General features: G+C 45.0%; 1 protein-coding gene across 1 annotated transcript in view; it reads right to left on the bottom strand.

Annotated features, from left to right (window-relative positions):
* ADAM19 (ADAM metallopeptidase domain 19) overlaps positions 1 to 23,310 on the bottom strand; it is an 83,270-nt gene that overhangs the window by 19,102 nt on the left and 40,858 nt on the right. The window contains exons 6-12 of the mRNA XM_038534916.1: positions 17,199 to 17,391; positions 16,484 to 16,549; positions 11,442 to 11,513; positions 6,729 to 6,895; positions 4,736 to 4,820; positions 3,898 to 4,037; positions 2,026 to 2,203 (exon numbers count right to left, since the gene is read on the bottom strand). Of these exons, the coding sequence (XP_038390844.1) occupies positions 2,026 to 2,203; positions 3,898 to 4,037; positions 4,736 to 4,820; positions 6,729 to 6,895; positions 11,442 to 11,513; positions 16,484 to 16,549; positions 17,199 to 17,391 (901 nt within the window). The remainder of the gene's footprint in view (positions 1 to 2,025; positions 2,204 to 3,897; positions 4,038 to 4,735; positions 4,821 to 6,728; positions 6,896 to 11,441; positions 11,514 to 16,483; positions 16,550 to 17,198; positions 17,392 to 23,310) is intronic.

Raw genomic sequence — 23,310 nt, 5'->3', positions numbered from 1 at the left:
CCTGGGACCAAGCCCTGCATCAAACTCCCTGCTCGGTGAGGAGTCTGCTTCTGTCCCTTTGTTGTTCCCCCCACTCGTGTTCTTGCTTTCTTTCTCTCCCTTTCTTGCTCATTTTCTCTCAAATAAACAAAATCTCTAAAAGATGATGAGACACCCCAATGACCCCCAAGTGTCCTTATCACACCCCTACTATATTCATAGGCCTATCTATCCCAAACCATTTCTTGACAATGCGCCAGGCAGGCTCCATGCATAGGTCCATCACAGCCTTGTGAGGCAGGATTATTCCCATTTCACAGATGGGGAAATGGAGCTCAAATAAGTCCTATGCTGGTCAAGGTACACACCCAGCAAGTGCTGCACCTGAATTCAAGCCATGTCTGCTTGGGAACTGTCCCATGCTAATGAACCATATCATAACCCTAACTGTCCAGGTCTAGCGTGTTGGAGGGACACATTACATGCCTGACTATGATGCCCATCCACTTGTTTCCCGTAAGAGAAGGAAAAGGATACTTTCCGTCCATTAGTCTCCCACTATCCCAGGCTCCAGGCAGACCGTGTTCCTTCCCACTTCAGGGCATAGTTCCTCCTCTCGCTGAAATGTGCTTTCTCTTCTTGTGCTCCTCAGTAACTCCTAACTTAGCCTTTGGATATGGGATCAGAAGTCACACTCCCACCTGAGTAGAGCAGCTCTTCTCATACTGCAAATGCTCACAGCACAATATCACTGGCCTTCCTAAACCTTTACCACAGATCATACTCATATACTTTTGTAATTATTTGGTCAATGTGTTTCCCCCAGTAGATGATATGCTCCACAAGGACAGGAACCATGTCTATTTTTGCTATCCATCCTATCCCTAGCACCCAACATAGTGCCCCACACTCAGTAAATATGTGCTGAACATAAGCCAACTGGCTGAGCCCACTTGTGGATTGCTCCTCAACTCCACTAGACTCTCCATGGTAAGACGGACAACTCCCTCCTTTCTGATGGGTCTGGACTGATCTCTCTGAACTCATGGTGGTGGGGATGGCAGAGCCTCTAACTAGTTTTTATTTTATTATGAAAGTTATGTGCTGACATTAAAGACAAAAATCAGGGGTGCTTGGTTGCTCAGTCAGTTGAGCATCTGACTTTGACTTTGGTTCAGGTCATGATCTCAGTGTCGTGAGATTGAGCCCCGAGTCAGGCTGTGCACTGAGTGTGGAGTCTGCTTAAGATACTCTCTCTCCCTCTCACCAAGCTCCACCTCTGCTCTCTCTCTCTCTCTCTCTCTCTAAAACCATGCAAAACTAAAAAACAAAAATCAAACCATAGGGAAGGTTATAAAATCAAATAGTCTTACACACACCCTCAGCCTCCCCTTCCACAATTTACTGTTTTGCATATGTTAACGTGCATATCTTATCCTCCAGAAAATAGACATGAAACTATCCAGTTCCGCTTTTTTGCAAAAAATAACACACATCTGTCAAAAATGACAGCACCATGCTGCATGCCCACCACTCATTCTGAAGAGAAGGAGGAAACAGCTTGCACACAAACAGTTCTGTTCCTTCTTCCTGCAGCAGCCCTTTCCAGACCTAACAGTATTTCCTACATCCTCTTTCAATCATCTCTTCTCTAGGCCAAGTAGCATAAGCTTATTATTTTAAGCATCCTTAGGGCCCAGGTTCAAGTTCATATATCCAGCTGTGTGGCATTGAAAAAAAAATCAGTGGAGCTGGAGGACAAGGAAGGCCATCTGTAACTGCCCTGGGGAGGAGATTATAGGCTTTGGTTAGACCAGACACTCACAAGGAGAATCCCACCCTGACCTGGACACCAACAGTGCCAACCTAAAACTGAGAGGGTCTGCAAAAATGGTCCACATCTGTTTGGTGACGGGGTCTTTAATAGCCAAGTGAATGTGGGAAATGCCTAAGACTCAGAAGTGTTCGGTTGCATTCTCTTTGACTTTAAGATTTGAAACCAGTGCACAATCTTCCCTTCCTGCTAGCACTACCATGCCACCTTACCTCTTCCTCCCCACAGTCACATTCTTCCCCATCTTCCAGGTAACCGTTTCCACACCTCCGGCCTCCATACAGCGTCCTGGTGTCTGGCATGTTGGAGAGACACATCCCACCGCCTGACTGCAGATACCTGTCCAGCTCCTTCCTGTTGCATCCATTGAACACTCTTGGAAAGGGATGCCTGGCAGAGAATAAGGCTGGAGTTGATTGGGAATCTGAGCAGCAAGCAGCCAGAATAGTCTTAATCCTGCTGCCTATGATGCTGATTCCACCTAGACTCAGACCCCCACCGTCTCACGCACACACATTCTGTCCTCTTAGAACATCGCTGATACATTCTCTTACAATTCTTTCTAACCACCCCATAATGTTCTTTTTTCCCCTCACTGTGCAAGGAGGTGTCTGAGAATCAGAAGCAGCAGTTTCTTCCCTTTGTAGGAAGAGGTTGCAATAAATAAAGGGTTATGAATATGTTACAATAGGTTTCCTGAGTCTTAGAGCTGAATAAAATACTAGCCAACCCAAACTTTTCCTGAAGCTTTTATCAGATGGAGATTTTCTTGGAACTGAAGACCAAGCCAAAAAAAGCCAAGATCATGGGTTTAATTTTTTTCATTGGGCCAGTGATCTTATGACCTCTATTCTAAGGATGCAGGCAGCACTCCAAACTCAACCAGCAATTCACAAATGCATAGTTTCATCACCAGATTATGAAAGGTCCTGGGTCCTGCTATTGGAAAAAAAGAATCAGAAGTCATATATTCTCTAGCAGCAGGTCAGTACCACAATTTGGGTCTATAAAGGAAGAGTTATCCTGTTCTAAACCAACTAAAAGTTATACACTGGAGGTTTCCCTTCAGTTGTCAGCTCTGTCACCAGGAATTTGTGGCCAACAATTTTTAAACTACTTTAGTAGTTTATATTTGCCTCTAGTTTAAAAACAAAATTGTGTAGTAATTAATATAACTCTCAACCACAGGACTATAAATATGCTTTTTAGATTGAGAGAGAAAGGGATGGACTTCATGGTAAGCTCTTAGGGATTTGAACATGACCCATGGAGCTGCATCCTGCACGTCAACATCATCCTTTGTATGTCACAGCCAAGAAGCAATGGAAAACACCGGATGATGGAACTCCAAGAAAAGTGCATTTCCTCTTAAAGACACTGAAATACCATTCCCTAAGAACCATAAGTAGGCTCTAATGGTCTGGGGTAAAGGGAACACAAACTCCCACCATGATGCCTTCAAAAGAGCAACTCAGGTCTTGGGAGAACCCAATGTTCTCTGCTGTATGAGTCCAGATACTAAATATTAAGAGTTGTGGCTGTTTCTCTTTCAAAGGCTCTGGTTAAAAAAAAATCCTCACAAATACAGGGAGATGTAGCTGGCTTGTTCTTATCCTCATGGTAAATGCAACCTGTAAATTCCTGGAGGGGTCACTATGCAGGCATGGATGCTCCCCTCCCTTTTCCTTGTTGGGTAGGCTACATCAGAATCTTGAATCAGCACTGACCAAATTTCCTTGGGACGGAGAGATTGAAGGGTTGGGGCTATTCAACATAGGTCCTCTTCAAAAATTCAAGAAATGAAAAAGAAACATGCGGTCAGGCCAATTTTATAGCTGAGAACTCTATGACAGAAATCAAGTATATCTAGGGTTCCACCAGCACCAAAGTACCTGCTACAAACCTAATGTTCCTTGCACACATTTGCTTTCTTAGTTCTCTTTCAATTTCTTTGTTGTAAACTGCATTTCCCTCCATGGCCCCTGCAAGAGGTATAACAGAGGCTCCTAGGGCCAACTGGGAGGAACACTTGGGTTATACTGTCCTCAAATGTTCTGCTCTCCTTGTCATGGCGCTTGACTCACCCAGTGGCAGCTGCCATGATGCACCCGCCATCAGCTGCGCTGGCTGAGCAGCATTCTGCAGAATCGTGGCTCATGCCGAAGTTGTGGCCCATCTCATGGGCCATGGTGGCAGCCACACCAATGGCATTCTCAGAGTGGTCCTGCCCAAGGAGAGAGTTAGAGTCAAGAGGGCAGCTCTCCATACTCCCTGTTTCTGTCTTTTCTTAGCCAGGCCTCACAGCTGTCCACTGATTCCATGAACAGCACATCAGGCTCGGTGATGAAAGCCTGTGCTTTAACTGTCATGCTACATCTGTGGATGAATATAGGGTAGATAAAGGGGTGGACAAACAGATGGAGAGCAGGCCTCCATCTACTTCACAGGTTAGAAATGGATAGTCAAAACAGTCCCACCAAGCCAGAGAGAATTTCAAAAGAAGGCAGTAATTTCCTAACCATGACTTTGAGACAAGCAATTGTTTCATAATAACATGCATAAAAACACAAAACTGAGGATTAAAAAATAATTTTTATCTCTATTATCTACTGTATGTTCTCCAGCCCCTGGTTTGGAACACAAGAGACCTAGCTGACATCACTAGATGTAATGTAATCACTTCCAGGGTTCTCCTGAGCTTGAAAATTGGGGATGAACTATAAAGAAATGAAAATTCACCCCTGGGTACCTCCATCTCTTAGAACTTAATGACTTCATTTTAAACAACTGCCCTACTTGATGTCAAGCTTTTTTTTCTCCCCCACAATAATAAATATAAACATTTTTTTCCACATTTTTTCCTCCTGTCCCATGAGGCAGTTTTCTGCCTTCTGCAGCATCAACATATTGGCTGAGACTCACCATGTTGACTCCTCCAGACTGGTACACGGAGCACATGGCCATGAGGGGGGCCAGCCCGATGGTGGTGCCATGGAAAGACATGCCCCTGCAGGAAGGAACAAGAGAAGGTCACTCAGGAGTGGACAGCCCTCATGGCGTTCCTTGGCCCTGCTGACATTGCCAGATCATTCCCAAGGAGAGAAACCCCGGTATTCTAGGCCAGTTGGACAACTTCCAGGTCACCACACCTCTCACCTACTCTCTCACTGCTTCAGAGAAATGGAGGGAGCAAAAGGTCACTTTTTCCCACAATATGCCCAGAGCCCCGTTCCCTGGAAGGAAATGGGCAGGGCTCACAAAGCTGCATCCCATTCCTGCTGCAGAGGAAAAGGTCAAGGGGAGGAGCTGAGGAAAGAGTGGCACAGGTCCTGATGCTAATATGACTCATGAGCACTTCTGTCAGCTGCCAGGGTCCCATTGCCATATCCCTGGCTCTATGGTATGTGTATGGGTATGCGGTGGGGGGATTGGGCAGCAGCTGTGGGGGCTGATGCTTCATTTCCTCATCACCCTGGGGCCAAGGAAACAGATGTGTCCCATCAAGAGCCTCACAAAGTGCAGCTGGGTGCAAAGATGAGCTGTTTCTGCCTCTGTTTTGCAATTGTGAGGCAAATCTGCCAACAGCCAGCTACATTCCTCCAGTACAATGCATCCCTCTCTCAGCTGTATCCATCCAGGACAGGGGAGAGGGAATGAATAAAACACCAGTATTCTCAGGCATGCCACAAACATGGAATTTATTTAAAGGCTCCACATGGAAATTCATTATGTGGTGCTTTCGTATCTCCATGTTTATCTTCTCATCTAGACCATGAGATGTTTGAGAGCCAAGATGACCTTATTTATTTGGGTGTCACCAGAACTTAGCATAGAATCTGACACACAGAGGGCACTCAATAAATGTTTGCTGAATTGAAGGCAGATTGTTCTTTAGAGAAAAAAATCTGCAAAAGAACACATAAAACATATGCAAATCTCTATGAAGCCCCACAGGTTATCTTATAAACTTAGACATGGCCCTGAGGAAGTCCTACTGGACACCTGGATTCAAGGTCTTGCCCAAAGCAGGACACCAACCAAGCTTTGCAAATTCAAGCAAAACCCAAAAACTTCCTAGGTGAAGGTTCCATTGTGAAATAACCACAGCCAGAGTTTGGGTACATTTATTTCCCCATTTCTTTTTAAGAGTGAACAAATGATTATTGATTCAGAGAGATATTTTTAGGGAGCAAAAGGAAAATAGCCTTGCTATGTCTGTGCCTTTTGCTACAACTGTCTCAGAATACCATTGGAAGTCAACACTAAAAACATCAAATGTACACCCCTCCCCTGGGGGGTCTCATGTGCCACCATGATTCCCAACACTATCTGTTCATTTCTCTCCAGGACTGAAGAAATTCCAGCACAACACCCTCCACCCCCCAATGTCTCCCTCCCACCAAACGCACGGTTCCTACACTATCTGCCACTGGAACTGGTTCAGGGTCTCAGCCCTGAGCCCCCAGGAACAACGTGAAGGGCAACCTAAGGAAGCCTCTCTTCTGCTACTGCTTTGGGAAATTACCATGCCTACTAAAATAAAGCACCAGGAAGACCCAAATGAGCCCCCTAGAAAGTCTGTTTGATGGCAGCCCCCAACAGTCAGCCACTTCCTGATATACACCCAACTGTTTCAGAGGTTCACCTGAACATGGCCTAAGTCTAATTTTCTCACCTAGATCATAAACACTTCTTGGGGTTGTTAAGACTCTTAGGGTTTTGATATTTTCCTGGGTGTACTGGGGGCAGAGCACACATCTGAGAAGTAAGTGATTATTTAGACCAGAGAGGCAGGATGGCTAGTACCACCCACTCTCAGCACTGGGGGAGGGCGGCGGACAACACAGCACCCGCACTGCAGGCAGGGGCTGTGCAGCCAGGCCCGAGGAAATGCACATGGAAAGAGGCCACTTACGTGATTAACTGTGCGTTGTCATGGTTCTTCTGGGTGAGCAGCTTGCGCCTCCAACTGAGAAATGACCATAGAGTAGAGTAGGGGTTCTCGGAAACTTCACACATATTCCCGTGAGTCCATACTTCCAAGCCCACGAGGGCAATCCGGATGTTCAAGGATCGGTAAAACTGAAAAAGCACACACGAATGCCACAGCATCATCTGTCAACACCAGGAGATTTATATGCCCCTCCCTAGCCTCAGCACTTGGAACAGGGGCCGGATTTCTCTCCTGTACATTCCTCGAAGGGCATGGAGGCAACAGGGGCTGCTGTTCACGTTTTTCAGAAGGAATCAATGAGATGCTGAGAAAGATACACAACGTTCTGGTGCCAGAGATGGGTCATTAAGCTTAGAGGAAAGAAGCCTGAGATGGAGGTTTAGGCGGTTCCTATAACCAGAATTACCAGAATTACAGAATATGTAGTCTTTGTTTCTGGCTTCCTTCACTTAGCATATTTTTGAGATTCATCCATCTCATGGTCTATGTCTGTCATTATTTGTATTGCTAAATGGTATTTCGCTGTATGGAGATACCAAATTGTACAGAGATGCATTTTTGTGTGAGGTCTCCCACTCATTTTGGAGTAAATGGGTATACATAATATACAAGTAGCTAGATACACTTATTCTTGAAAGTTTCCTTTCCTGTCACTGGAGCTGTTTGGGCTTTGTCACAAAGGCCACAAACAGGTGGCCAGCATGAGACTGCGAAGGTCCCAGATACCGTTTAGAGTTCTGTCCAAACCAGAGATCCTGAAATTCTATAAATGAGACCTGACTCCCAGGTTCCTTCAGAGTAGAGCTACACCTGGTGTTTGTGATGTGGTATGTTTCACCTCGTGCACATATAAACAGGAAGAGCGTTTTCTTTAAAGCAAAGTACTACTGGGGGCACCTGGGTGGCTCAGTGGTTGAGCATCTGTCTTCAGCTCAGGGTGTGTTCTCAGGATCCTGGGATGAGTCCCATTACAAATATACGTATCTGCCAAGGTGGAGCCACTTTAAAGAGTGAGTTTTGTCTTGTATCTGAAATGGATACAAGCGTATGTTTAAACTGCAAGATTTTTACTTGCTAGAGAATCTGTTTTAATATAGTGGTTTGGCCTCTGATTATTTATAGGTTTTGTAAATTTTAGAATCAATTTCTCTTTAAGGTGGCTCAGATTTTTCAACTCTTGTGCACATAAAATTGAGTTGAAGTTCATTGTGCCTTTTTTTCTTTATCCAAATTTTGAGTTAAAGCTTCATATGGTAACTGCATCCTGTTCAGACACTGTAGTCGAAATTTTTGAAACTGTGTGGTGTTCACTAAAAGTAGGAATAACAAAGTCAAAGCTAATTAAGGTCACAAACTTCGGTGAAACCCTTAAAGTCCAAATCTTCTTGATATTGTGAATTGTACCCCTTCCAGGTTAGTTTCTTCTGGACCCTCCATACTCCTTACAGTTACCTTTTAAATTTTGCACACATTGAGATTAAATTGGGCCTCTACTGTGCCGATTCCTATTTCCTCTTGTGTTTTAAGTGCGAACTAACAACATAAGTGAACATTAGCATCAAGTAGTGCAGACATATGTGTGCATTTGCTTGATTCAATTTGTTGTGACCTTATCAGTTTGGAATTGGAATTGCGCCATTTCGTAGACAAAGGAAACTAAGTATATTGCTGCACTTTTAAGTTTTCAGAACAGTGTTGAAAAATTGCATTGTTTTTATTTTTTTTAAACTCAGTTAAAAAAGACTAAAACATTCTTTCAAAAGAGGCATCTAAATGTGTTCCTAATTTTGTATATGGGCTTAGGTTTTGTAACCAATAAAAAAAAGCTGCTATCAAATACGATAAAAAAAAAATTTCTTCTCCCTCTGCCTGTGCCTCTGCCTCTCTCTCTTTGTCTCTCATAAATAAATAAATAAATAAATAAATAAATACAACCTTTAAAAGAAAGAAAAAGCTAAGTACCACGGAAGGCATAGGTTCAAAGGATTCTTTGGCCTACCCTAGAGATTACTGAGGCAGTTACTCTGAAAAAAAAAAAAAAATTGCACGCAAATCTAGGTCACATGAGCAGAAGATACCATCTTAAATCCAAAACTGGCAGGTACTGCAGCTGCTAAAAACAACAATCGTAACATCAATGTTTATCAAGCACATTCTATGTCCCAAGCACGGAAGCTTAGAAAAGTTCAGTAACTTGCCCAAAGTCTTAGCAGGAGGATGGTGGAGCCAGGATTAAGGCCCAGATTATCAGATCAGACCCCAGAGCCACTCAAGACCCTCATTGCTTCAGTGCTGGCCTATTACACATCCAGAGACTCATCTTGCCCCCCAGAAGTTGTGGTGTAAGATGGGCTCCAGATTCAGTGAAGTAGCAGTTGATTTCAAAGGAAAGTCATTTTCCCGTTTTGTGCCAGGTCAATCATTACAGAGAATAAAGGGTTTGAACTTGCTGCCTGAGGGAGCTTTTAAGGACGTAAAACTTGGCTTTTTCACAGTTAAGGAAAAACATTTTGGATTGGGTTCATGGTTCAGCAAATTAGTGCCACTCCTTCCAGTTTTACAAGCTGCTGGATCAGCAAGCCTCAGAGAAGTTGGGTTTGCCTTCTTTCACCCTAGCCAGGGTGACTAAAATCAGCTGCTCAGGAGAAAACTCAGACTACTCTCCAGAAGGGACCAGCCAGGCAAGGCTAGGGGCTTCAAATACGGGCCAGGCCATGGTATCTTCTCGCTTCCATTTTTCATAGGCACTCTTGGTTCTACCACCCAGACCAGCTGGAGAGTTCACAATGGGGAGGCCCAGCCAAGTCTGCCACCTGCTGGGTCTCCAGAACAATAGATGTCACATGGTGAGAACGGGGTCTGCCTCCTGTATACATACCCCCAGGAAACAAGCTTTTTCTGTTTTCCCAGATGTTGAGTGTTTGGGATGTAGGATCATTTAAATGTTATTGTTGAATGAACTAAGAGCTAGAAAGACAACTGAGCTGTGTCCCTGGAGGCCTTCCTTCCAGGAAATGCTGATGTTTGACTTTCACCTGCCACTGAACACTGACCAGTGTTTCCAGAGCCATCTAAGGCAAAACAAAAACACAGACCATTAACTCTCCCATCTGATGACTTCGGAACACTACCAAGTTTGCTGGTAAATCCAGCAAAAAAAAATTTAAATTCTCTTCTTTATCTTCTGTTTTGAAAAAAATAATTTCCCCTTTAGATCTGGGAACCATGAATACCTAATAGGCCTGGAGTTAAGCATCAAAAGTGCTCTGAGTGCCCTGAAATTGTACAATGTTTTCAGATTCTCTCTCTCTCTCTCTCTTTAAGATTTTATTTATTTATTCATGAGAGGCACAGAGAGAGAGGCAGAGACACAGGCACAGGAGAAGCAGGCGTCCCACAAGAAGCCCGATGTGGGACTCAATCCCCGATCCCGGGATCACGCCCTGAGCTGAAGGCAGACGCCCAACCGCTGAGCCACCCAGGCATCCCTGTTTTCAGATTCTCAAAGAGACCCGTGACCCCAAACATTAAAATCTAACTTTTAAAAACCATTTACTACTGGCCTATCAAGAGAGTACTGTAATTTAAGGTTATCTATTCTACTGCATTTTGTAGTATAAAAAATACCCTTTTTCATATAAGCAAAGTATTTCCAAGTCCTAGACCAGCCTGTTCTAGTAAAATTCAACAATTTGGGTATTTCCTAATGGCATGATTAAAAGGTCCTGATCTGGGAAAGTTAGCTATTCACACAATCTAAGAGATAACTAATTTTAGAACCATTTTACAGATGGAGACTATATAGATTGGCCCAAAACAACCCATTCAACTTTTAAGGCTCTGTATCTTTCCCATGCTGACCTACCCCAATCTTCCCCTAAGTCAGAAAATGTGGTCACATGAGCAGAAGATACCATCTTCAGTGGCATGTCACTCAGATTGACTGGCAGTGCTTTCTACAGTGAGAAGAATTCTGAGACTGTGTGGGGTTCAGCAGGAAAGGGTGCTGGGCTCAATTACAAATGTCTGCCATGGGTACCGGTAAGGAGACTTTTCAGTATGTAGCCTCATATTTCTCATTCTTGCCTGAAAAGGAATAGATCCCTTTCAGCTGCAATGATGAAAGAAACCTTCACAGTGTACGCTTTCTAAAAAGTGTTGAGCTTTTTACCTGGAAGTAAGCTTAGAGAACCTTAAAGCATTCTTAAACTGGGCTCTTCCGTGTCCTAGGTTCCCTGGAAGCCATTGGCAAGGGTGAGGAGAAGGAGCAAGAGGATAGCACTCTGGATCCTCACCCCTGCTTTAGTTTAGAGAGTTTGTCATTACCTGACTTTTATATTAGACACTGGCATAAGATTTCATTTAAAAGAAGGGTTCCACCAGGAAAACAAAACCATTGAAGCCATTGATTTAAGCCAGCCCCTCTGCTTTGTAAATTAAAAGCATAACAAAACAAAACTGCAACCCAAAGAAGACAACTTACCTGGCTGGCTAAGGTCACATAGTTGAGGGCTTTGTCATGACTACCCTAAGCCTCTATGCCACTGCTATTGCCTCTCAGAAACTGTGGGGGGTAAGCAATCCATGAGGCAGCTGAGGTACCATGTGATCTCCTGTCCTGTGGCCCCTCTAAGGTGCTGGCACCTTTCCCACAAAGTACACACCTGGTCTCACCTTATCAACGTAATTGGCGATCTCCATGAGCTTGTGTTTGGTGGCGTCCTGGTCTCGCCGATTCTTCTGAAACTGAATGGAGCAAGCAGAGCTAGGTGAGGCCCCAGAACCCCTTCCTGGACCCTCCTGTGACCCATTTCTTATCTTTCAATTAGCTTTTGTTTTCTCCAACCTTCTATAAGCAGTTATTTTTATTTTTATTAGTTTTTAAAGATTTTATTTATTTATTCATGAGAGAGAGAGAGAGAGAGGCAGAGACACAGGCAGAGGGAGAAGCAGGCTCCATGCAGGGAACCTGACGTGGGACTCCATTCCGGGTCTTCAGGATCAGACCCTGGGCTAAAGGCGGCGCTAAACCACTGAGCCACCTGGGCTGCCCTTAAAGCAGTAATTTTTATACAATTTCTTCTCCCCTCACATACCCACCCTCCACAGTGTCAGCTCAGGGAGGGCAGAACCTGGGTCACATTCATCTTGGTATCTTCAGCTGTCAGCTCAGTCTCAGGCACACAGTAGGCATATAATAGTCGTACAGTAAATTGAGGTCTCTTCCTTTAGCCCTTGAAGTCAAACCTGTTCTCCTGTCCTCCAAATTATCAGGTCTCCTGCAAACTCTCACTGGGGCTTAGAAGTGGGACCAATCTGGTCCTTGCTTTGGCCATCACTCCAACATGAAGCCATCATTACAGGGAGCTCATGAGGCCTCCCTAAATGCGACTGATCAACATTGATCAAATCACTGCTGAATGTCTACCATGTGCGAGGCATTATGCCTGGCACTAGTATGTGAGATCCTGGTACTGGCCTAGAGGACCTTACATTAAAACAGAAAGAGAGGGGCACCTGGGTGGCTCAGTTGGTTAAGCTTCCAACTCTTGGTTCCCACTCAAGGTCATGATCTCAGGATTGTGAGATCAAGCCCCGCATCAGGCTCTGCGCTCAGCAAGGAGTCTGCTTGGGATTCTCTCTCTCCCTCCCCCTCCCCCTGCTTGCTCTATCTTCTCTCTAAAATAATCTTTAAAAAAAGAGAGAGCCAGAAATAACAACAATGACAGATTCTGTATTTAAGGCATACACAATTAAAATGGACACATAAATAACTGCAATGGGAGGCCACGCCAATGACAAACATGGTGCTGGCAATCAGTACCCTAAGACTGTGGCAAACAGGCTTCATCTGGCATGTCACTCAGATTGATTGGCAGTCCTTTCTACAGTGAGAAGAATTCTGGAGACTGTGTGGGGTTCAGCAGGAAAGGGTGCTGGGCTCAATTACAAATGTCTGCCATGGGTACCGGTAGGGAGACTTTTCAGTATATAGCATCATATTTATCATTCTTGCCTGAAAAGGAACAGATCCCTTTCAGCTGCAATGATGAAAGAAAGCTTCACAGTGTAAAGCTAAAATCTGCTACAATTGCAACCTAAATTTGCAAATGATGGGCATGTCCTGTATGCGGCCATTGTTACAGAGAATCCGGGTACCTATCTGACTTACCTAGTGCACAGTATATATGTTACTTCAATTCCAACCCTTCACATCACTCCTCCACCCCATCCCACAAAAACATCCAAGCAAGAATATTAAAAAAAAAAAAAAAAAAAAAACAGCCAGGTAATACATGTTGAGATATGTGTTGGAAAGAGGGTGTGTCCTGGCCATGATACAGGGGAGAAAACAGCTGCTTCTATTCTTCCATTGCTGTTGGACTTTCCTGGGCCTCCTCAGAACTGTCACTTGTCAGAACTGTGGATCATCTCACTTCACCCTTGCTTTCTAGAGTTCAATTCAATGCAAAGCCCAAGACTTGGACCTATGACTTGTGAATCCTAAAGTTTCTCTTAATAGAGTGATCCAATTTCTAAATTGGTCTCACTGCAGAGAAAGTGTTGCAACATTTATTGAATATTTATTAGAACATCAGAGTCAGATTTCACTGTTTTCCAAATATATTAATCCTATCTTTGAACAACTGCCTGATAATACCACTGTTGCTGATGGACAATATACTCTGGACAATATACCATGTTGTCCAGAGGAGCCTCAAGCAGGGGTAGCAAACTTTCTATAAATAGATTGTAAATATTTGAGGCTTTGTAGACATACTGTGTCACCTCTGCTCACTCTGCCACTGCAGCTCAAAGCAGCCATGGACAATACACACAGCAGGAAGCATTTGTTCCAGTACAACTCTATTTACAAATACATGTGGTGGGCTGGCTTTGGCCAGAGGCTAAATATAGTTTGCAGACCCCTGATCGAAAGAAAGAACTCTATCAACCTTATACTTTCTAGGGTGACATGGGAAGTAAAACGTGGAATATCACCTGGGCTTTGCCAGCCACCCCACGTTCTTTCTGGAACATATCAGCACTCTGCGTGCCTGTTTTTACAACTATCCTATATCCTCCTACAACATCCTATCTTGCTCCTTCCCTGCCTGGATTTCCCATTTCACCTGAGTAATGAATAAACAGAGGACTGGCCCAGGCTCTCCCACCTAGGCTCAGGGAGTGAGCAGCTACTTGGTCATTTTTACTCTAATTACTCACTCTCTGGGCGGCTCTGCTCCCTGCACCGGGTTCAGAGCCCAGAGATGGAGCCTGGCCTATCTCAGCACCAGGTTATAAATCACAGATAAGGCAGCCCTCCCCTTCTCTCTCTTCCCAACCTCTTAGATTAATTAATTGTCAGGAATACATATCTGCCTGCAGAGGATGAGAGGCCACTGGGAGAGAAAGTCAGGGAGAGGGGGTGTGGGGAGGTGAGGATTTGTGAGCCTGCAAACCCAGCCTGGCTGATTACAACCCCCACCAGTGAATCATTCAAAGCCCAGAACCCTGAGAAATGAGCACATTCCTGATCCACAGGCTGCACGAATCACGCCCTGTCAGCAATGCCTATGGGACTGGTGCTGGAGGCTCTCTCCTCTGGAACAGGAAGATGGCCCTAAACCACACCATAATCCTAGAGGCCCCTTGGGAGCCACTCTTCCTCTTGGGGCTTTGCTGTGGCCCTGAAGGTCATGATATTGAAGATGCCCAATCCCTAACCCACCCCCAATTCTTCAGCTTCCAGAATTTCACACCCATCCAGTCTTAGAACCCTGCAGCAAGATTGCACTGGGGAGAGTGCAGGGCCGAAGAGGAGGATCACCCAACCTTTACATTAGAGCAGTGGGGTTTCTATATACTTAACTGTGGGGGTCTCAGGAGCTTTATCTGAACAAAAGATTCTGTGGCTAAAAAAAAAAGTTTCAAGACCACTGTATGAGATGATCTTAGATCATCTAACAAAAGCTCAAATGGAAAAATGTCCTGGAGTCAGAGGAACTCAGCCTTTTTTCCAGCAGCCCTCTCACCACAAAGCAGTCCTGCCGGGCAGGGGCCAGTGTCGTTACCTCTCCCCATGACCATGGGAACACCTCGGCTTTTAAATCAGCTTTAGATTTTGCTCCCCACACCACTCCCCCATCCTACAGGCACACCAGTCTTTGGAAAGGAAAACAAAAGAAGAAAAAAAAAATGGAAAGGTTGCTGGAGAAACCAATACCTACATCAGTTACAAAGCTAAATTCTTCTCAAAGCAGAACATGATGCTCCCTTGGCCTGAAATGCCCTTCACCTCCACTTTTCTGCCCAGTTAAGGACTCCTTGTCCTTTAAGGTAGCTCAAGGCCACGTGCTCCTGCATACTAACGCTCTCAAAGGCAGCTCTTCCAGCACGAAGCCTAGTGTTCTTTCCATGCCCTGCACTGCTCCACGATCTGTGTTTTGGGACCGTGGACTAGGTAAGGCCACCTTGGGGAGGTAAAGCTCCCTGGAAAGAGCTGCATCATCTGGATGGGGCATGAGACAGGTGGAGCTCTGACGAGTTCCGTCCTAGGGGACCCCAGGTGAGGTGGCAGCATTAGAACACGACGAGTGTTCAGCTCATCGTGACTTTCCCTGCCCAGATGTGCTTAGTTGTGATTAGGTCACTATATGAAGTGAGAACTGGACGTGAAATACGGCTAGTTTAGGCAAATATGGGCTCTGGAGCCTGATCCCATTCTTTGGGTGTCAACTTCAACATCATCAGCTTGGAGCTTTCCCCAATTCCTAAAGCCATGTCAGATCTTTCATGACCTTTGCTCTAATTCTCTATAGAGATCGATCTTGGCAGTCACCACACTTGAGTTTTTGTGCCACTTTTATAAACTTTGGTGTCAGGGGCAGGTCTATCTTAATCTCCTGGGGCCAAGTACTGTGCTTGACACATAAGAGAAAATCAAGATACTGTTGATGAACAAATGAAATGAAAGACTGAGAGGGATGAGAGTTCATCAAATCTCAGAAGCCAAGGCCAGTCAGTGAGAACCTCACCTGATTTGAGAAATATAGAATTAAAGGGCAAAAAGCTATTCCTTAGGTCAGTAGTTCTCAAACTTGCTTGTGTCCAGAATCACCCAGAGGGCTTGTTAAAACATGGATTCCGGGACCTCAGCTGCACAGATTAGGATTTAGCAGATCTGGGATGGGGTTCAAGAATTTGCATTTCACAAGTTCCTGGGTGCTGCTGATACTTTGAGGACCATTTGGTTCTCATTTGGCACCCACATGATTATAAAATGGATCCACCCATGGGAACAAAAATTGTATATTCAATCAGATGACTGAGAATATACTTATTATCTTTGCAAAAAATTTTTTTTGAAATTTCTATAGAGAATTTATGGACTCCTTAAGAATATACACCCTAACTAAAAGGTCTCAGACTCAGTTTAAGAAATGTTAATCCAAATAACACTAGTTGCCCTGATTTTCTATCTGATTAATGTATTGAGCCAGAAGAGATTTTTCTCGTTTTTTTTTTTTTTTTTTTTTTCCCTCAACTATTTAAAAAATAGCCAAAAGAGCCCTTGGTCAGATTTAAGGCCAAAATCACATGATCAACTGGAGAAAGTTGAATGTTTCAGCATTTCACCCAAAGTGGCTGGAAGCCTGGAATGGCAGCTATCAAGAGAGTAGCTTTTCCACTAAAACCCATTGGCTCCCCCTTACCTCTGCATAATCAGCCACGAGGTAAAGCTCCACATACTTCATGGAGTGTAAATCTTCCCTTTTCATCTAAGAAAGAGATATAAGCAGATCAGAGCTGTAGAAATGGTGGGCATGCTAGTTAATAATGGCCCTCCTTACTGACTTTACACTTGGCATTAGAGACCATGCTGGCTATAGTTACCATTACCCTCACTACACCTTCAGCCCGTCATCTTGGTCATCGATGGGGCTGCTCGGGGACTATGAGTCAAGTCCTTTATACTCAAAAAACAATAAGCTGGGGTGGCTAGTTCACAGGCCAACATACTGTGAGGGAACACGCTGACAATCAAGTTCCCAAAAAGCATTTAAACCACATACCTCTATTTTCAGTATACATAAATACATGCGTTCTGTGCATATGGTTAAGTGGCTATTCCAAAAGGGAAGGCATGGTTTTTTTTCTCTCACATTTTGAAGTTTCTGAAATCAGCATCTCAGAGTTTTATAAATGTCATAGTGTTTTTTCCCAAAAGTTTTTCCCAAAGGCAATTATTCCATCCAATACAAGGGTATCTCACATAGCAGTGAAAAAGATAAGAACTTAGAATTAAAAAGAAAGGCTATTTCCTCCCTCCTGTCCATCTCCTTTAATTTAGGAATACTCCTGGATCCAAAGTAAGGACATCCGAGGGGACAAGCATACCACCAGGTTGGCTCTTGCACTGAGACTCACCCTGCGAGGTCGTTTCTTGGTCTGGTTCATAGAAGGAAGGACCCTGTCCCCAGTGATGGACTTGGAGTACTTGAACCCACAGTTCCCCAGGGGCAGCTTGAGATGTTCAGATCTGTAAATAAGGTGGTGGCCCTCGCTGTCGGGGAGGGGCTCGATGATGTAGCTGAGGTTACTGCTCACCGTAATCAGTCCTCTGTCAATGGGAGAAACAGAATCTCTGGTCAAAGACTATAGTCCTGGAAAAGTCTCTTGCTCAGGCCTCGGTTTCTCCATATGCAAAATGACATGGTTGGTTTTGATCACTGTTTCTTTACTATGGGGTCATGTATAGTATGGGGTCTCTTTTGGTGAGATTCTGATGCAAACTCAGACTTTCCCTGCAGAGAAATATGCATGTGTATATGAAAGGTGGTACATAATTTCAGATACTAAAAGCTTATTAATTAAGAAGCTCAAAGCTTCTAAAAAGGCCCACCAGGGGCAGTTAATAATATAAAGGATGGTAAGACCAGGATTCCAAAAAGCCTCCCAAACTCAAGCACCGCATGTGACAAATCAAAAGTTGCAACTTATAGGTTCAGAAAAAGATGGTCTATAAACTGGAAAATAAACACTGGCCTGGGGGTGAGGAAACCCACGTTTTGGTCCTCACTCCAACAGTAAGCTGTCAAATGGTCTTCAATGCACTTCTTAAAAAAAAAAAAAAAAATCACTCCAAGCCTCAGTTTCCCCTGTGTAAATGCAAATGATAATTTACTAATTTAACAGGATTCCAGATGAGGGATCCCTGGGTGGCGCAGCGGTTTAGCGCCTGCCTTTGGCCCAGGGCATGATCCTGGAGACCCGGGATTGAATCCCATGTCGGGCTCTCGGTGCATGGAGCCTGCTTCTCCCTCTGCCTGTGTCTCTGCCTCTCTCTCTCTCTCTCTCTCTCTCTGTGTGACTATCATAAATAAATAAAAATTAAAAAAAAAAAAAAGGATTCCAGATGATTAAATGAAAATATTTTTGTGTACAGAAACCAAAGCCAGAGGCATCACCGATGGCACTCCTAATAGTCTCAAGGAGGCCGTCTTTTAGTGAAGCCAAGAACATGTGACTACTCTTGGCTCCCAGTTATAGATACAAGCACTGAACTCAGAATAAGGACATGTGTTCATTCATTACATTCTTTCACCCACTGAACTCTTAATCTGTACTAGATGTGATCTAGACATAATCCCTGTCCTCAAGTAAGTCACAGCTTCATTGGAGGATGATCATTCATTCTATAAGTATTTCCTGAGCTCCTTCTATGTGCCATGCACATAGAAGAACTAGTTGATGAGCATGGAGAAGTGAACAGGATAGACAAAGGGCCTGCCCCTCTGAAGCTTACACTCTGAACCTGGGAATAAATCACTAGAGTATATAACAGAGACAGCAAAAAGAATTCATCGCCCCCAACACGGATGGACTGGATACAGCTGCCTGGGAGCACTCCATCAATGCAGCTTCTGAGAGAAAGAGTGCTATGACCTGTTATCGATCACGATCGCAAATAATCCCTGGTGAGTACAGGCCCATGTAGCAGGTATCTGCCATCCTTGATACAGTAAGATGAATACTATAGCAAGGGAATGCACTGAGTCAGGGCTCTGGGGGAGGAAGAAGCCCAGTAACGAGTCCGAGGGCACCAGCAGCATGTCATGGGATCCCAAACCTGAGGCCCCCATCTGTCCAGAGAGTTCAAAAGCTAAAGTATCTCCAAGTCAGGCTTTGTCACTCCAAACCGGCAAGACCTCTGTCTGGCTGTCCCAGCTTCCACCTCCACCCCTCCTCCCTCAAATCCCCACCCAGGCTCTGCCCTTTGGGAAGAGCCTGTGATGCTTGTGGGAGAGATAGCGCCAGTTTGTGATCAGCAGCAGCCTTCCTGGAATCCATCCCTGGCTGACCTCACTCTGGTGCCAGGGAGCCTGACGACTTCCCGGTTGCCTCACCCAGGCTGATGCAGCAATCTGGGACCAGCCCCTCAGCCGGACACCCAAGGTGCTCCCCTGAACAGCTGAGGGTGGGAGTGGGGCTAAGAGCAAAGGTCACATCCGCTCTCGAGTCCAGACAGGAAAGGGCAGAGGGGAGAGCCACTGTGGGCATCCTGTTCCCAAGCTTTCTTCTCATCTCGCCTGACCAAGGCCCCTCCCATGACCTCAGTTTCCCCCAATGGCTCCAAACATTGGAAACAGAGGGCTTGACAGCAAGTCAGAGGATGGTTTTGTGCCCATCAGGTTGTGGCTGTGAAGATAACACCCAGTGAGTGGAAAGTTCCAGGCTTCCCTTGAATAAGCTTCTGGGTCAAACAGAACAGAGATAAAGCCAAAGCTTGGTACATGGTGAACAATAGGAATCATGGTGGCTATACAGAAGCTTTGCTATGGTCCAGCCACTATGCTGAGTATTTTCTTCTTCACACCAACATTTCTGATCCTTAGAAACATTATCCCCATTGTACAAATAAGAATACTAAAGTGAGGTGAGGTTAATAAACTGACCCAAAGTCACACAGGTAGCAAGAACCCAAGCAGTCTGGTTCCAGATCCCACAGCCTTAACCATGATCTCACACTGCTTCTGTCACAACAGCCCTGGAGAGTGGGTCAGAAAGATAGCCCCCATCTACAGATGGTTACAAGTGACAGGCACCAGTCCCTCTCCCCGGCGGTGGGATTGGCCTGTCCTAAGTAAGATATCAGTCTGCTGGGAGATAAGACGAAGGAGGCTGTTAGCCTACTTTTCATTGTTGGATGCCATTTTTTTGAGAGTTAACCGCAGGCCAGGCACTGTGCTTACAATCGTCATTCTTTTTTCATCAGTGTTACTAGGCACCATCAGAAGTCCCACTTCATAGATGAGGAAACTGGGCCCTGGAGAGATTAAATAACAAAGTCTACTGGGTATCTGGAGCCCAAGGTTTGAGGTCCAGACTCTGGGCTGTCCATCAGTGAGTTCCAAACTGATGGGTCAAACTCCCAGAGCTACCTATCAGAATATTCTATGGAGCATATTAAAAATACAAATGTAGGAGACTCAGAAATCGTAGGCTGGAGCATCTGCGCTGTAAACAGTCCTGCGGTAATTCCCTGCACAGTAATACTCAGGAAGTTTGGCCTGGAGCCCAGGCGTGGTGGCAGGAGCCTGTCTTTTCACAAAGCCCCAGACAATTCTGCTTCAGAGAGTGGGAAGATTCTACTTCGAGAAGCACAGGCTCAGGAGGACACTGAAGGTCCTTCTGGCAATAGGACTCATGGCTGCTTCCCGCCCGTCCCCCTACTGTGGTCCCTGGTAATCTGCCCCATGGCACCGTGGCCATCCTCCCAGACTACCTGGCTTGGAGAAGAAGCTGGCACAAGCCCCAGCACTTTACAGTGAGCACCAGCTTTAGACAACAACAGTCGGGGAGAGGGGGATAGATTTCTTAGAATCTAATTCTCAAAGGCTTCCCTATCTCCACCCCCAAATCCTGCTAGCTGCTCTCCCCTGAGCACCCACGGGTCATTTATCTTCCCAGGAGCCTCAGTTGATCTAATTTGCTAAATGTAAGCACTGGCAGAGCTTAGCCAGGGGGCACGGGAGGGGAGTCCAGGAGGCTGGGTGGCTGGAACCTCCCACGCTATTTTCTATTCCATTCTCCATCCTATTGCTCATTGTTAAGAGTCTGATATAAATGAAATTATACAGAGGAACCCTGGCAGGGCAGGGCAGGACAGGCAGGGAGGAGCAGATGATTCATGTTTAACTCCTTTTTTTTTTTTTTTTTTTTCATGTTTAACTCCTGAATGACCATGGGACTTAGCCAAATGCACCCTTGAAGGACCGAGGCAAGAAGTACTTCCTAGGAATGTGTCCGTTCAGAGCTAAACCTACGGGGACACATCCCACGTCCCTACATCTGGGGCTGCCCTAAGAGGTAAACACCCTGTTACCCTTCCTTCCCTCCCCTCACTGCTCCCCATCCCCACCCCAATCTGCATCCAATGAGAAGGAGGTACTGGGAACATGAAAGGCATCACAGAAGGAAGGAGGTGCAGAGGTGACCAGCTCCCTAAGGGATGGGGTGGCAAGGCACAAGTGGGGAGGGTAAGCTGGGGAGGGAGACACAGCTGGGCCTGAATTCTGGCTTTGCGTCTCCTAGCATTGTGCCAAGTCAATAATGCTGGCCAGCTCGCACTGTGGCTATGATAACTGACTGAAGTAAGGGAGCCATTCAGTAGTCATTCAACCCATATATATGGAAACTACTATGTGCCAAGAACTGTTTTAGGCACTGGGGATGCAACACGATTGGAAAGAGTTCCCTCTTTTAAGGACCACACTCATCACCTACTATAAATCCACCAATGAGGTCACAGCTGTTCCCACTGTATAGGCAAGAAAACCAACACTACAGAACTAGGTGTAAAAACACCAAGAATGGTTTGGCTCTAGAATCTACACCTGTCATGACTTAGCGGTACCGCCCTGCGAGGGCTTATTCTGTGCCTGACACAGAGGCAGTGTTTATTATACGTTCTTCAGAAGGAAGGCCAGGTATTCAAAGGGGAAGGCCATGCCCCTCCCTGGCAAAACAGCAGACGGGGATGGACTGCTGCGGGTATATGAGCCACCTCCTTCTGCCCCAGGTGCCCACCTCCCTGAGACCGTGCACTCTCTGCAGCACAGAACTTCCAACACTGAATAGTCCTTCGAGTGATCTGATCTACTTTATTTTTCAGATGAGAGGAACCAAAGCCCAGAGAAAAAGGAACTCGCAAGGTCACCCAGTGAGTTACTGTTACAGCTGGGAGCAGATCCCAGTCTTCTGGTGAACTGGCTCCTTACTCCCCAGTGGGGCCCTGACACCAGCCCCCACCCCCACCGCCCACTCACAGTCCTTGCACCATGAATACCATCTGTAAAACTGAATAAGGCCCACAGGAAAAGAAAAAAAAAAAAAGCCCACAGGAGATGCCAGTCTAGCCAAAGGCAAAGACAAGGAGAAAATGATTTGAGGAAGGCGAAGTTCAAAGACCACACAGCTGGGAGGTGTGGAGTGAGGTCTCAGACTTAGGTCCCTTGGTTCTAAATTCTGAGTGCCCTCCAGGCCATCATGCACACATTCTTACACGTTCTCTTGCATTCATTTTCAACCTCATGTTCTCTTTCCAGCCCTCTCTCACAGATATGAGTCCTGGGACCTGGAGTAAAGTATAACCACAGTAAGGGTGGGCCTCAGAGTTTTGAGGACAGAGCTGCTATAAGATAATTTATTGTATATCCTGGAAAGACTTTCTGTGTAATTAAACTTGCCAGACATACGTACATAAGATACTCTGCAGCCATTCAAAGAATGAGATAGATTTATATGTGCCTAAGACATAATGTTCATTTAGAAAAAAAATTACAGAATGTTATGTATAGGATAATCTTATTTGGATTAAGAAACACCCTGTATACACACAGTTATGTCTTTCAGTTATGTATTCTCCAACCGTGATTATAGATGGGGAATGCAATTGGTTGGAATGGTGGGAAGGGTTAAGGAACTTTCATTTCTTTTAACTTGACACTTGTGGACTATTTGAACGTTTAACACACTAGTTATGCAATAATAATTTTCAATAAGCATTTTCTTTAAAAATAAACAACTTACCAATGAGGTAAAAATAACGTTTTACTGCAATCAGTACCTCTCTTGCTGGCAAAGAGCGAGTTAAGCACACAGACACACACATATATACACACAGGGTGTGCTAGGACCCACATGTTCACTTAGGGTTCACTTCATTCCAGTACTGTCTAGATTCCTTCACAAATAACCTTTCCTTCTTACATTGATAATTTGTGTTACTTTGCAAAGCATTTGTAGCATGCAAGAAGTCAGGCAGACATTTAGAGGATGAGTTGTTGATCAGACAGGCATGAAGGGCCTTGGCGCACAACATCCACAGTGAAATGATTTGCCACATCTTTTTACTGGTGTATTTTATAAGTATCCATTGATGCCGTGCAATTCTGACTGGTATCAGCCCAAATACAGTTATAAAACACTATATTACCTATCAACATTCTCCTTTCACAAGAAATATTTCTAAAAGAAT

The sequence above is a fragment of the Canis lupus genome, chromosome 4, assembly GCF_011100685.1.
Source record: "Canis lupus familiaris isolate Mischka breed German Shepherd chromosome 4, alternate assembly UU_Cfam_GSD_1.0, whole genome shotgun sequence".
Classification (NCBI taxonomy): domain Eukaryota; kingdom Metazoa; phylum Chordata; class Mammalia; order Carnivora; family Canidae; genus Canis; species Canis lupus.
This window is presented reverse-complemented; position numbering and strand designations above follow the sequence as displayed.